Below are 15,985 nucleotides of genomic sequence, written 5' to 3' on the forward strand. Positions count from 1 at the left end.
TTTTTATTTTAGATTTTCAGCAACACCTTCAATTACAATAATGACCATCGCTACGTTAAATTGTCGAATTTTCTGATATGTTTTATTTGTGAACATAGTTTCGAATTGTCAACTTATTTCAACATCGATTTGCAGCAGGTCTGTTCAAAAAGTGAAAATGTGACGGCAGAACTATCAGTACTACATCGGTAATATTGAGTAACTACTTAAAAGAGCCTTCGGTATTTATGTGCTGCGTGCTTGCAAAGATATTAATCCCATTTAGCGGCATTTTGTGTCTATACTTACTTCAAATTTGAACGTTTTGAAGACTTTGAAATATACCGCAAAGAGCACCAAGTCATTCATTGTAAATGGCTTTTAAGTTATTACTTTGATTGGAATGGACTCAGTCGGAGACTATAGAAAACAGTTATATGTGTCAAATTATCATTCAGTATTACTTTACCATATTCCTTTGTATAAAGAAGCTATTTCAACAATATCAAAGTGTGAACTACCACTTGCATTTGGTAAACATCAATACTTTTCAATTTTTATTGAATACCAGCAAACCATAGCAAACCATACAAAAATAAAACCATACAGAAATAAAAACATACAGAAATAAAACCATGCAGAAATAAGGTGATTACAATTCAGCAGACTGCTGGGGCACTGTTTACATCAATAAGAAATTTTCCGAGAGGAAGTTTATCGTTTGAGGTCAAAATCAGCAAATTTTTACTTTTGTAATTTAAGGAATAAAAATTTGAACTGAGAAAAAAGTTTCTATCTTTCATTCGTATAGTGAGAACAAAGAATCAAATGATGAAATTCATCTTCTACCATATTTTGACAAAAATTACAGACGCTTTCATCTACAGGAATCTTAGGAGTACACCATCTAATCCATTACCTTTCTCGTCCACTTGTTGTTTTTATTTTTAATTGCGCAACAATACAATATTTCATGTTTTACCTTTCATAAGGAATGTGATACTTTAGGGATGAAAAGTCTGGGTTTTTAAAATGTAATTTGTGTGTATGTATGTATGTATGTATGTATGTATGTATGTATGTATGTATGTATGTATGTATGTATGCGTGTGTGTGTGTGTGTGTGTGTGTGTGTGTGTGTGTGTGTGTGTGTGTGTGTGTAAACAACTTAAAGTAAAAAAACTGCTGGACCGATTGCCATGATATTTGGTGAGTATGTTACTTTGGGTATCTAGTTGGGAAATTGTTCAAATGAATATGATCGCATCACAGATGTGCCTTTTGAGTAAAAAAAGTTAAACTTCAAAACTACCAGGCAGATTGGCCTGAAATTTGGTGGGAACATTCTTATGGGTGAGTAAATTAAGATTTGTTCATGATATGGGCATCAGTAATATGCACATTAGGGCTAAAATGTGTCTTTTTGGTCAAAAACTTTAATTCCAAAACCACTTAGCAGATTTGGCTGAAATTTAATGGGAATGCATCTTGGGAGTGTATGGATGAAGAAATATTAAGCATATAATGATCTCATCAGTAATATGCAAATTTGGTGTAAAAATGTGAAATTTTGGTCTCAAAAAGTACTTGGTCAATGAGACAGAAACTTGGTGAGATGTTTCTAGAAGTGTTATTCTGCACATTTTCTTCATAACCACGCCCATAGCAACAGACAAACGGTGGTGTATTTCACAGAGATAACAGGATAAATAGACAAGTGAATAAACATTCAAAAAATCTATGTAAATTTGCCTAGCAACAAGACCACACCCATAGCAACATCCAAATGATCCCTTATATTACTAAGATAACAGCAGAAATGAATCAACATTTAAAAAAATGTATGTTAATGTGCCTAGCAACAAGACTACGCCCATAGCAACAACCAAATGATCACATATATTGCAAAGATAACAGGGATTAATATACAAATGAATAAACATTCAAAAGAATGTATGCAAATATACCTAGCAACAAGACCACGCCCATAGCAACAGCCAAATGATCACGTATATTGTAATGATAACATCAGGGATTCATAGACAAGTGAACAAAATGTATGCAATATGTCTAGCAACATGACCACACCCATATCAACAGCGAAATGATCGTGTATGATGCATAGATAACATGGTTGGATAGGCAACTGGATAGTCATTCATAAAATGAAAATTGTTAAAAACTGTACAGTTGTGCTACAACGCCATTGGCGCCATTTTTGGTAAAAGTGGGTCTAAAATGGGGCCTGGGGTTTCCAACACTGGCCACACACCCCTACCCCTGGTCACTGGTACCACCCCCGGGACCAGTCCAATGACCATCTTCAACCTCCTCTCCGCAAAACTGTCTCAAATGTGTCTAGAGCTTGGGGAAAGTTCCATTCGGATTTGAAATTGAAAGTACAGAGGGAAGAAGTACTCTAATAAGGTTGATGATAAACTGAGTGTTCATTTGATAACTAGGCAACTCATATTCACTGATAGTTTAATATAAAGATGTCGTCTGTCTCAGCTCCATGTTCAACCACTGCTAATACAAACATTGACAGTTCCATTAAAAAACGATGGTATTACAATATTTAAATAACCCTTTAACCCACATGTTTATCAAAATCTTTTCTGGGACGCAGTCTACTTTGATATCGTCCTGACCTCAAAAGTCGTTTAAAGGTCGATGTATTCTTGCGCGGCTTTTCAATGTTTACAATTTTAAAATGTAATTAATTAATATTTTATACATTTATGGAAGGTTGTTTGGCTTTGAACACGTGGTCAGTCTACATGCTTTGGCATGTGTAAAAGTAAAATTATATTCAAAATAAGAACAAAAATAGTCAAAAAAAAGTCCCCGTTGCAGTTAATATACCTTTAAAGAGTAAGACAGACAATCATCTGGCAGATTTATTAAATGAAATCCATCCGTTCAGTCTCTTAAATCATGGCGATACCTGCTTATAGCTGTTAATCCACGACTCCACCAATGTCATTGTCATATCCATCATCTATCTCTACTTCACCACCCCGACCGACCATCTCTCCCATAGCCTCGCTGTAACAAAGTTAATATGAAATACTTAATTCCATCAACATGACAAGTTAATGCATATGTTTCTGAATCACTGATATCCCGTTGCCCATGGTAACTACACTGTCCATGTAGGCAGAATTAACACTTTCATATATATCCTAAGGCTGCTTTCACAAAAAATTGTTGGGGGGGGGGGGGTCGGGAGATTTTAGGGGGGACTTGAAAATATATGGATAGTGTGTTATGGGTTGTAGGGGGGGGGGGGTACCTGAAAATAAATTGACATCATGACTTTTCAAACATGGGAAAATAAGCTTTTAAAATGTTGGTCTTACTTTTTCATCATCATCATCAACAACAACAACAACAACAACAACAACAACAACAACAACGACGACGACGACGACGACGACGACGACGACGACGACGACGACGACGACAACAACAACAACCAAAACAGCAGCTACAAACAACAGTTGCTCACAAGTTAATAAAATGAAAAAAAAAAACAGTCAAATTTTAATTTTCTTTTATTATAAACTGTTAATGTAGTGATAAATTGAAATGGGCGAAGGCGAATTGATTGGTACAGATTGTTTTTTGTCTGAAAATACCAGTGTCTTTCATGTACATGTACACTACTATCTACTGAAATTTGGTTCATTTAATGTGTGAAATTACCTTTACACTGTACTGCAAATATTCTTTGTTACACGACTGTGTTTTGGTTTGTGGTTATCACAATGATATGTAACTTTTTCATGTAAATTCTTACTAGTATATATTATGTGTGTGTGTGTGTGTGTGTGTGTGTGTGTGTGTGTGTGTGTGTGTGTGTGTGTGTGTGTGTGTGTGTTTGTTTGTTTCGTAAACATAACTAACTAAGCATGAGTGCCCTGTGCCTATCATTGGTAGAACAAAGTTCGACCAGATTTCACGTCCCATCGTAGTCCTGTTTGCATACGGATTAAGTCGTCCGAGGGTCATGTCAGTAATCTAGACCCGTACCCGTGCACTGTTTGCAAGCAGGATTATTCCCATCGCGGAGCTGATACAGATTTGCTCGGTTCCGCCAGATACTCAGTTAGAAACAAATGTGACACAATTGACAAATACAAATGTATCATGAAGTTCAAGGAAGAATATGTTTTACAGCAACGGAAACGAAGCGCGCCGTCTACGTTGCAAGTGAAAATATTGGTACATGTAAACAAAAGAAACGCACACGATAATGGTTGGGGTCTAGGTCGGGGGTCATTTCTGGGTCACCGTTACTGATCACCTGATTTCATTAATATTGTTAGGCAATGTTAGATCACAATACTCTACATGGGCATGCTACACGTTCGCTTTAGATTTTATATTCAGTTATGAATTCATCCCCGTCAAAGAGATCACTCATTATTTCAGCTCCAGGGAAGGTTATCTTACACGGAGAGCACGCTGTAGTGTACGGAAAGGTAAGATAATGTAATTTGTATGTCAAAGATCGGAGGAGTGTCGCTTATGATACGAGAGTGCATTACGTAAGAGAGATCGTCAAAATGAACACACTAAATGTATGTAAAGTAGCATGTATTAGCTGTATCTATAACTATAATCGTATGGCCGGAATAAATGTCATCTTTAGACCATATACATGTAGTATTAAGGTGGTCGTGAAACCAATATCTGAATCTATAATGTATTGATTTTATCATGATACTATTACTAGCCACTTGATTTTATTCACTGCATGTTCCACTTTTACTATTTTATTCAAAGGTATTCTCTGTTAAGGTAATTAATATTATTATTATTATTGTTGTTATTTCTTTAATTCAAGCCACCAAGATGTCCCATAAAAATATAAAAAACATACAAACACAAAGAAAAAGACAGATAAAATAATGTTAAACTAGCAACGATCTTGTACTATATTTATTTATGTATTTATTTATTTATTTATTTATTTATTAAGCCGTGTACACAAGAAGTGACATTGGCAAGAAAATATACCAAATATACATGACAATCCTATACTTTCTCCAAAAGTTTGAACGAAAGTATGGAGCAGAGTCTATGCAGATTGGAATTAAAGTATTGTGGCTCTCAACAATACGTCTGTTAAATGTATACAGCAACTTTCGGTGGAGCGATGACAAATTCAAAATATCACTGGATACACAGATATTACTAATGCTGACTGCATCTCTTAGGTCAAATACTAATCTCATTGTGTTATTATATGCCACTTTTAAAGTATACATCATCCTAGTACTATAGTTACACCAAACATTTAAACAATATACATATTATAAAAAACTTCTAAAAGTGTACATTTCACCTTCTTGGAGCAATGGCTAAATTTACGAACAATAAAATTTGCCCTAGCATAAAACGACTTGAGCTGCCTCCGCATATCTAATTCGTCATCCCCTGTCGAAGATATAATGTACCCAAGGTACTTTTTAGAAGTAACAAACTTCAATTGCTTTCCGTACAAATAAACATTGGGGATCCAAACCGGTTTCCAAAATCTAGGGTAAATATACATACATTCAGTTTTAGTTGTGTGAAAAAGAATGTCATGCTGCTTGCAATACTGTTCACAAATCTTAGTCAATTTCCTTAAAGAAATTATGAATTTTAAATGTCACTTTTCATGTATCTTATATTTAGGATGTCAGATATTTAATAGGGTCATATTATACCATACCATCATAGACTATTACTATTGTATTTCAGTCTATTGTTTCCCCAAAACAAAACAAAACAGAACAAAACAAAACAAAACAAAACAAAACACATTTATATTATAATTTAACTAATTACCATGACAATGCTACCATTTCTTCTAAAGAGTACTGTGCCAATAGGTCATATTGAGCAATGTATATATTGCATTATGAGCTACTATGATAATACAATTTATTTTAGACTGCTCTAGTTGCTACTACCACTACCACCACCACCACCACCACCACCACCACCACCACCACCACCACCACCACTACTACTACTACCGTACTAGTAGTACTAGCAACTGGTACAAATTGAAACAAGTTCAGGACATTTTCCTTAATAAAACTGTAAAAATGAATAACACAATTAAAATAGTTGAAGATTATCAGACTAAAACAAAGACATTCCCAAATGGACTGGTGCTATTCTAAATAAATGTAGTAAGTCTAATAGTATACTAGACTGTAAACTAGAAAGTAGACGGCCTAAGGGAAGATTCAATGTAGTAAGTCTAATAGTATACTAGACTGTAAACTAGAAAGTAGACGGCCTAAGGAAAGATTCAATGTAGTAAGTCTAATAGTATACTAGACTGTTAACTAGAAAGTAGATGGCCTAAGGGAAGATTGAATGTAGTAAGTCTAATAGTATACTAGACTGTAAACTAGAAAGTAGATGGCCTAAGGGAAGATTCAATGTAGTAAATCTAATAGTATACTGGACTGTAAACTAGAAAGTAGACGGCCTAAGGAAAGATTCAATGTAGTAAGTCTAATAGTATACTAGACTGTAAACTAGAAAGTAGATGGCCTAAGGGAAGATTCAATGTAGTAAGTCTAATAGTATACTAGACTGTAAACTAGAAAGTAGACGGCCTAAGGGAAGATTCAATGTAGTAAATCTAATAGTATACTAGACTGTAAACTAGAAAGTAGACGGCCTAAGGGAAGATTCAATGTAGTAAGTCTAATAGTATACTAGATTGTAAACTAGAAAGTAGATGGCGTAAGGGAAGATTCAATGTAGTAAATCTAATAGTATACTAGACTGTAAACTAGAAAGTAGACGGCCTAAGGGAAGATTGAATGTAGTAAGTCTAATAGTATACTAGACTGTAAACTAGAAAGTAGACGGCCTAAGGGAAGATTCAATGTAGTAAGTCTAATAGTATACTAGACTGTAAACTAGAAAGTAGACGGCCTAAGGGAAGATTCAATGTAGTAAGTCTAATAGTATACTAGACTGTAAACTAGAAAGTAGATGGCGTAAGGGAAGATTGAATGTAGTAAGTCTAATAGTATACTAGACTGTAAACTAGAAAGTAGACGGCCTAAGGGAAGATTGAATGTAGTAAGTCTAATAGTATACTAGACTGTAAACTAGAAAGTAGACGGCCTAAGGGAAGATTGAATGTAGTAAGTCTAATAGTATACTAGACTGTAAACTAGAAAGTAGACAGCCTAAGGAAAGATTCAATGTAGTAAGTCAAATAGTATACTAGACTGTAAACTAGAAAGTAGACGGCCTAAGGAAAGATTGAATGGAGTAAGTCTAATAGTATACTAGACTGTAAACTAGAAAGTAGACAGCCTAAGGAAAGATTCAATGTAGTAAGTCAAATAGTATACTAGACTGTAAACTAGAAAGTAGACGGCCTAAGGGAAGATTGAATGTAGTAAGTCTAATAGTATACTAGACTGTAAACTAGAAAGTAGACGGCCTAAGGAAAGATTCAATGTAGTAAGTCTAATAGTATACTAGACTGTAAACTAGAAAGTAGACGGCCTAAGGAAAGATTGAATGTAGTAAGTCTAATAGTATACTAGACTGTAAACTAGAAAGTAGACGGCCTAAGGAAAGATTCAATGTAGTAAGTCTAATAGTATACTAGACTGTAAACTAGAAAGTAGACGGCCTAAGGGAAGATTGAATGTAGTAAGTCTAATAGTATACTAGACTGTAAACTAGAAAGTAGACGGCCTAAGGGAAGATTCAATGTAGTAAGTCTAATAGTATACTAGACTGTAAACTAGAAAGTAGACGGCCTAAGGAAAGATTGAATGTAGTAAGTCTAATAGTATACTAGACTGTAAACTAGAAAGTAGACGGCCTAAGGGAAGATTCAATGTAGTAAGTCTAATACTATACTAGACTGTAAACTAGAAAGTAGACGGCCTAAGGGAAGATTCAATGTAGTAAGTCTAATAATATACTAGACTGTAAACTAGAAAGTAGACGGCCTAAGGGAAGATTGAATGTAGTAAGTCTAATAGTATACTAGACTGTAAACTAGAAAGTAGACGGCCTAAGGAAAGATTCAATGTAGTAAGTCTAATAGTATACTAGACTGTAAACTAGAAAGTAGACGGCCTAAGGGAAGATTCAATGTAGTAAGTCTAATAGTATACTAGACTGTAAACTAGAAAGTAGACGGCGTAAGGGAAGATTCAATGTAGTAAGTCTAATAGTATACTAGACTGTAAACTAGAAAGTAGATGGCCTAAGGGAAGATTGAATGTAGTAAGTCTAATAGTATACTAGACTGTAAACTATAAAGTAGATGGCCTAAGGGAAGATTCAGTGTAGTAAGTCTAATAGTATACTAGACTGTAAACTAGAAAGTAGACGGCCTAAGGGAAGATTGAATGTAGTAAATCTAATAGTATAGTGGACTGTAAACTAGAAAGTAGACGGCCTAAGGAAAGATTCAATGTAGTAAGTCTAAAAGTATACTAGACTGTTATCTAGAAAGTAGACGGCCTAAGGGAAGATTGAATGTAGTAAGTCTAATAGTATACTAGACTGTAAACTAGAAAGTAGACGGCCTAAGGGAAGATTCAATGTAGTAAGTCTAATAGTATACTAGACTGTAAACTAGAAAGTAGACGGCCTAAGGGAAGATTCAATGTAGTAAGTCTAATAGTATACTAGACTGTAAACTAGAAAGTAGACGGCCTAAGGGAAGATTGAATGTAGTAAATCTAATAGTATACTAGACTGTAAACTAGAAAGTAGACGGCCTAAGGAAAGATTCAATGTAGTAAGTCTAATAGTATACTAGACTGTAAACTAGAAAGTAGACGGCCTAAGGGAAGATTGAATGTAGTAAGTCTAATAGTATACTAGACTGTAAACTAGAAAGTAGACGGCCTAAGGGAAGATTGAATGTAGTAAATCTAATAGTATACTAGACTGTAAACTAGAAAGTAGACGTCCTAAGGAAAGATTCAATGTAGTAAGTCTAATAGTATACTAGACTGTAAACTAGAAAGTAGACGGCCTAAGGGAAGATTCAATGTAGTAAGTCTAATAGTATACTAGACTGTAAACTAGAAAGTAGACGGGCTAAGGAAAGATTCAATGTAGTAAGTCTAATAGTATACTAGACTGTAAACTAGAAAGTAGACAGCCTAAGGGAAGATTGAATGTAGTAAGTCTAATAGTATACTAGACTGTAAACTAGAAAGTAGATGGCCTAAGGGAAGATTCAATGTAGTAAGTGTAATAGTATACTAGACTGTAAACTAGAAAGTAGATGGCCTAAGGGAAGATTCAATGTAGTAAGTCTAATAGTATACTAGACTGTAAACTAGAAAGTAGACGGCCTAAGGGAAGATTCAATGTAGTAAGTCTAATAGTATACTAGACTGTAAACTAGAAAGTAGACGGCCTAAGGAAAGATTCAATGTAGTAAGTCTAAAAGTATACTAGACTGTTATCTAGAAAGTAGACGGCCTAAGGGAAGATTCAATGTAGTAAGTCTAATAGTATACTAGACTGTAAACTAGAAAGTAGACGGCCTAAGGGAAGATTCAATGTAGTAAGTCTAATAGTATACTAGACTGTAAACTAGAAAGTAGACGGCCTAAGGGAAGATTCAATGTAGTAAGTCTAATAGTATACTAGACTATAAACTAGAAAGTAGACGGCCTAAGGGAAGATTGAATGTAGTAAGTCTAATAGTATACTAGACTGTAAACTAGAAAGTAGACGGCCTAAGGAAAGATTCAATGTAGTAAGTCTAATAGTATACTAGACTGTAAACTAGAAAGTAGACGGCCTAAGGGAAGATTGAATGTAGTAAGTCTAATAGTATACTAGACTGTAAACTAGAAAGTAGACGGCCTAAGGGAAGATTGAATGTAGTAAGTCTAATAGTATACTAGACTGTAAACTAGAAAGTAGACGGCCTAAGGGAAGATTCAATGTAGTAAGTCTAATAGTATACTAGACTGTAAACTAGAAAGTAGACGGCCTAAGGGAAGATTGAATGTAGTAAGTCTAATAGTATACTAGACTGTAAACTAGAAAGTAGACGGCGTAAGGGAAGATTGAATGTAGTAAGTCTAATAGTATACTAGACTGTAAACTAGAAAGTAGACGGCCTAAGGGAAGATTGAATGTAGTAAGTCTAATAGTATACTAGACTGTAAACTAGAAAGTAGACGGCCTAAGGGAAGATTCAATGTAGTAAGTCTAATAGTATACTAGACTGTAAACTAGAAAGTAGACGGCCTAAGGGAAGATTGAATGTAGTAAGTCTAATAGTATACTAGACTGTAAACTAGAAAGTAGATGGCCTAAGGGAAGATTCAATGTAGTAAGTCTAATAGTATACTAGACTGTAAACTAGAAAGTAGATGGCCTAAGGGAAGTTTCAATGTAGTAAATCTAATAGTATACTAGACTGTAAACTAGAAAGTAGACGGCCTAAGGGAAGATTCAATGTAGTAAGTCTAATAGTATACTAGACTGTAAACTAGAAAGTAGACGGCCTAAGGAAAGATTGAATGTAGTAAGTCTAATAGTATACTAGACTGTAAACTAGAAAGTAGACGGCCTAAGGGAAGATTCAATGTAGTAAGTCTAATAGTATACTAGACTGTAAACTAGAAAGTAGACGGCCTAAGGAAAGATTGAATGTAGTAAGTCTAATAGTATACTAGACTGTAAACTAGAAAGTAGACGGCCTAAGGAAAGATTCAATGTAGTAAGTCTAATAGTATACTAGACTATAAACTAGAAAGTAGACGGCCTAAGGGAAGATTGAATGTAGTAAGTCTAATAGTATACTAGACTGTAAACTAGAAAGTAGACGGCGTAAGGGAAGATTGAATGTAGTAAGTCTAATAGTATACTAGACTGTAAACTAGAAAGTAGACGGCCTAAGGGAAGATTCAATGTAGTAAATCTAATAGTATACTAGACTGTAAACTAGAAAGTAGACGGCCTAAGGAAAGATTCAATGTAGTAAGTCTAATAGTATACTAGACTGTAAACTAGAAAGTAGACGGCCTAAGGAAAGATTGAATGTAGTAAGTCTAATAGTATACTAGACTGTAAACTAGAAAGTAGACGGCCTTAGGGAAGATTGAATGTAGTAAGTCTAATAGTATACTAGACTGTAAACTAGAAAGTAGACGGCCTAAGGGAAGATTGAATGTAGTAAGTCTAATAGTATACTAGACTGTAAACTAGAAAGTAGACAGCCTAAGGGAAGATTCAGTGTAGTAAGTCTAATAGTATACTAGACTGTAAACTAGAAAGTAGACGGCCTAAGGGAAGATTCAATGTAGTAAATCTAATAGTATACTAGACTGTAAACTAGAAAGTAGACGGCCTAAGGGAAGATTCAGTGTAGTAAGTCTAATAGTATACTAGACTGTAAACTTGAAAGTAGACGGCCTAAGGGAAGATTCATTGTAGTAAGTCTAATAGTATACTAGACTGTAAACTAGAAAGTAGACGGCCTAAGGGAAGATTCAGTGTAGTAAGTCTAATAGTATACTAGACTGTAAACTAGAAAGTAGACGGCCTAAGGGAAGATTCAATGTAGTAAATCTAATAGTATACTAGACTGTAAACTAGAAAGTAGACGGCCTAAGGGAAGATTGAATGTAGTAAGTCTAATAGTATACTAGACTGTAAACTAGAAAGTAGACGGCCTAAGGGAAGATTCAATGTAGTAAGTCTAATAGTATACTAGACTGTAAACTAGAAAGTAGATGGCCTAAGGGAAGATTCAATGTAGTAAATCTAATAGTATACTAGACTGTAAACTAGAAAGTAGACGGCCTAAGGGAAGATTCAATGTAGTAAGTCAAATAGTATACTAGACTGTAAACTAGAAAGTAGACGGCCTAAGGGAAGATTGAATGTAGTAAGTCTAATAGTATACTAGACTGTAAACTAGAAAGTAGACGGCGTAAGGGAAGATTGAATGTAGTAAGTCTAATAGTATACTAGACTGTAAACTAGAAAGTAGACGGCCTAAGGGAAGATTGAATGTAGTAAGTCTAATAGTATACTAGACTGTAAACTAGAAAGTAGACGGGCTAAGGAAAGATTCAATGTAGTAAGTCTAATAGTATACTAGACTGTAAACTAGAAAGTAGACGGCCTAAGGGAAGATTGAATGTAGTAAGTCTAATAGTATACTAGACTGTAAACTAGAAAGTAGATGGCCTAAGGGAAGATTCAATGTAGTAAGTCTAATAGTATACTAGACTGTAAACTAGAAAGTAGATGGCCTAAGGGAAGATTCAATGTAGTAAGTCTAATAGTATACTAGACTGTAAACTAGAAAGTAGACGGCCTAAGGGAAGATTGAATGTAGTAAATCTAATAGTATAGTGGACTGTAAACTAGAAAGTAGACGGCCTAAGGAAAGATTCAATGTAGTAAGTCTAAAAGTATACTAGACTGTTATCTAGAAAGTAGACGGCCTAAGGGAAGATTGAATGTAGTAAGTCTAATAGTATACTAGACTGTAAACTAGAAAGTAGATGGCCTAAGGGAAGATTCAATGTAGTAAGTCTAATAGTATACTAGACTGTAAACTAGAAAGTAGACGGCCTAAGGGAAGATTCAATGTAGTAAGTCTAATAGTATACTAGACTGTAAACTAGAAAGTAGACGGCCTAAGGAAAGATTCAATGTAGTAAGTCTAATAGTATACTGGACTGTTAACTAGAAAGTAGACGGCCTAAGGGAAGATTCATTGTAGTAAGTCTAATAGTATGCTAGACTGTAAACTAGAAAGTAGACGGCCTAAGGGAAGATTGAATGTAGTAAGTCTAATAGTATACTAGACTGTAAACTAGAAAGTAGACGGCCTAAGGAAAGATTCAATGTAGTAAGTCTAATAGTATACTAGACTGTAAACTAGAAAGTAGATGGCCTAAGGGAAGATTGAATGTAGTAAGTCTAATAGTATACTAGACTGTAAACTAGAAAGTAGACGGCCTAAGGGAAGATTGAATGTAGTAAGTCTAATAGTATACTAGACTGTAAACTAGAAAGTAGACGGCCTAAGGAAAGATTCCATGTAGTAAGTCTAATAGTATACTAGACTATAAACTAGAAAGTAGACGGCCTAAGGAAAGATTCAATGTAGTAAGTCTAATAGTATACTAGACTGTAAACTAGAAAGTAGACGGCCTAAGGAAAGATTCAATGTAGTAAGTCTAATAGTATACTAGACTGTAAACTAGAAAGTAGACGGCCTAAGGAAAGATTGAATGTAGTAAGTCTAATAGTATACTAGACTGTAAACTAGAAAGTAGACGGCCTAAGGGAAGATTCAATGTAGTAAGTCTAATAGTATACTAGACTGTAAACTAGAAAGTAGACGGCCTAAGGGAAGATTGAATGTAGTAAGTCTAATAGTATACTAGACTATAAACTAGAAAGTAGACGGCCTAAGGAAAGATTCAGTGTAGTAAGTCTAATAGTATACTAGACTGTAAACTAGAAAGTAGACGGCCTAAGGAAAGATTGAATGTAGTAAGTCTAATAGTATACTAGACTGTAAACTAGAAAGTAGACGGCCTAAGGGAAGATTCAATGTAGTAAGTCTAATAGTATACTAGACTGTAAACTAGAAAGTAGACGGCCTAAGGAAAGATTGAATGTAGTAAGTCTAATAGTATACTAGACTATAAACTAGAAAGTAGACGGCCTAAGGAAAGATTCAGTGTAGTAAGTCTAATAGTATACTAGACTGTAAACTAGAAAGTAGACGGCGTAAGGGAAGATTGAATGTAGTAAGTCTAATAGTATACTAGACTATAAACTAGAAAGTAGACGGCCTAAGGAAAGATTCAATGTAGTAAGTCTAATAGTATACTAGACTGTAAACTAGAAAGTAGACGGCCTAAGGAAAGATTGAATGTAGTAAGTCTAATAGTATACTAGACTGTAAACTAGAAAGTAGACGGCCTAAGGGAAGATTCAATGTAGTAAGTCTAATAGTATACTAGACTGTAAACTAGAAAGTAGACGGCCTAAGGGAAGATTGAATGTAGTAAGTCTAATAGTATACTAGACTGTAAACTAGAAAGTAGACGGCCTAAGGGAAGATTGAATGTAGTAAGTCTAATAGTATACTAGACTGTAAACTAGAAAGTAGACGGCCTAAGGGAAGATTCCATGTAGTAAGTCTAATAGTATACTAGACTGTAAACTAGAAAGTAGACGGCCTAAGGGAAGGTTCAATGTAGTAAGTCTAATAGTATACTAGACTGTAAACTAGAAAGTAGACGGCCTAAGGAAAGATTGAATGTAGTAAGTCTAATAGTATACTAGACTGTAAACTAGAAAGTAGACGGCCTAAGGGAAGATTGAATGTAGTAAGTCTAATAGTATACTAGACTGTAAACTAGAAAGTAGACGGCCTAAGGGAAGATTGAATGTAGTAAGTCTAATAGTATACTAGACTGTAAACTAGAAAGTAGACGGCCTAAGGAAAGATTGAATGTAGTAAGTCTAATAGTATACTAGACTGTAAACTAGAAAGTAGACGGCCTAAGGGAAGATTGAATGTAGTAAGTCTAATAGTATACTAGACTGTAAACTAGAAAGTAGACGGCCTAAGGAAAGATTCAATGTAGTAAGTCAAATAGTATACTAGACTGTAAACTAGAAAGTAGACGGCCTAAGGGAAGATTGAATGTAGTAAGTCTAATAGTATACTAGACTGTAAACTAGAAAGTAGACGGCCTAAGGGAAGTTTCAATGTAGTAAATCTAATAGTATACTAGACTGTAAACTAGAAAGTAGACGGCCTAAGGGAAGATTGAATGTAGTAAGTCTAATAGTATACTAGACTGTAAACTAGAAAGTAGACGGCCTAAGGAAAGATTCAATGTAGTAAGTCAAATAGTATACTAGACTGTAAACTAGAAAGTAGACGGCCTAAGGGAAGATTCAATGTAGTAAGTCTAATAGTATACTGGACTGTAAACTAGAAAGTAGACGGCCTAAGGGAAGATTGAATGTAGTAAGTCTAATAGTATACTAGACTGTAAACTAGAAAGTAGACGGCGTAAGGGAAGATTGAATGTAGTAAGTCTAATAGTATACTAGACTGTAAACTAGAAAGTAGACGGCCTAAGGGAAGATTCAATGTAGTAAATCTAATAGTATACTAGACTGTAAACTAGAAAGTAGACGGCCTAAGGAAAGATTCAATGTAGTAAGTCTAATAGTATACTAGACTGTAAACTAGAAAGTAGACGGCCTAAGGAAAGATTGAATGTAGTAAGTCTAATAGTATACTAGACTGTAAACTAGAAAGTAGACGGCCTTAGGGAAGATTGAATGTAGTAAGTCTAATAGTATACTAGACTGTAAACTAGAAAGTAGACGGCCTAAGGGAAGATTGAATGTAGTAAGTCTAATAGTATACTAGACTGTAAACTAGAAAGTAGACAGCCTAAGGGAAGATTCAGTGTAGTAAGTCTAATAGTATACTAGACTGTAAACTAGAAAGTAGACGGCCTAAGGGAAGATTCAATGTAGTAAATCTAATAGTATACTAGACTGTAAACTAGAAAGTAGACGGCCTAAGGGAAGATTCAGTGTAGTAAGTCTAATAGTATACTAGACTGTAAACTTGAAAGTAGACGGCCTAAGGGAAGATTCATTGTAGTAAGTCTAATAGTATACTAGACTGTAAACTAGAAAGTAGACGGCCTAAGGGAAGATTCAGTGTAGTAAGTCTAATAGTATACTAGACTGTAAACTAGAAAGTAGACGGCCTAAGGGAAGATTCAATGTAGTAAATCTAATAGTATACTAGACTGTAAACTAGAAAGTAGACGGCCTAAGGGAAGATTGAATGTAGTAAGTCTAATAGTATACTAGACTGTAAACTAGAAAGTAGACGGCCTAAGGGAAGATTCAATGTAGTAAGTCTAATAGTATACTAGACTGTAAACTAGAAAGTAGATGGCCTAAGGGAAGATTCAATGTA

At 34.7% G+C, this 15,985-nt stretch overlaps 1 protein-coding gene across 1 annotated transcript in view; it reads left to right on the top strand.

Moving 5' to 3' along the window:
- Window positions 1-4,313: 4,313 nt before the first annotated feature.
- Window positions 4,314-15,985, top strand: part of LOC144452278 (mevalonate kinase-like) — a 52,114-nt gene continuing 40,442 nt past the window's right edge. Inside the window, exon 1 of the mRNA XM_078143345.1 lies at window positions 4,314-4,466. Coding sequence (XP_077999471.1) covers window positions 4,377-4,466 — 90 coding nt within the window. The 5' untranslated portion in view covers window positions 4,314-4,376. The remainder of the gene's footprint in view (window positions 4,467-15,985) is intronic.

The sequence above is a fragment of the Glandiceps talaboti genome, chromosome 22, assembly GCF_964340395.1.
Source record: "Glandiceps talaboti chromosome 22, keGlaTala1.1, whole genome shotgun sequence".
Lineage (NCBI taxonomy): Eukaryota > Metazoa > Hemichordata > Enteropneusta > Spengelidae > Glandiceps > Glandiceps talaboti.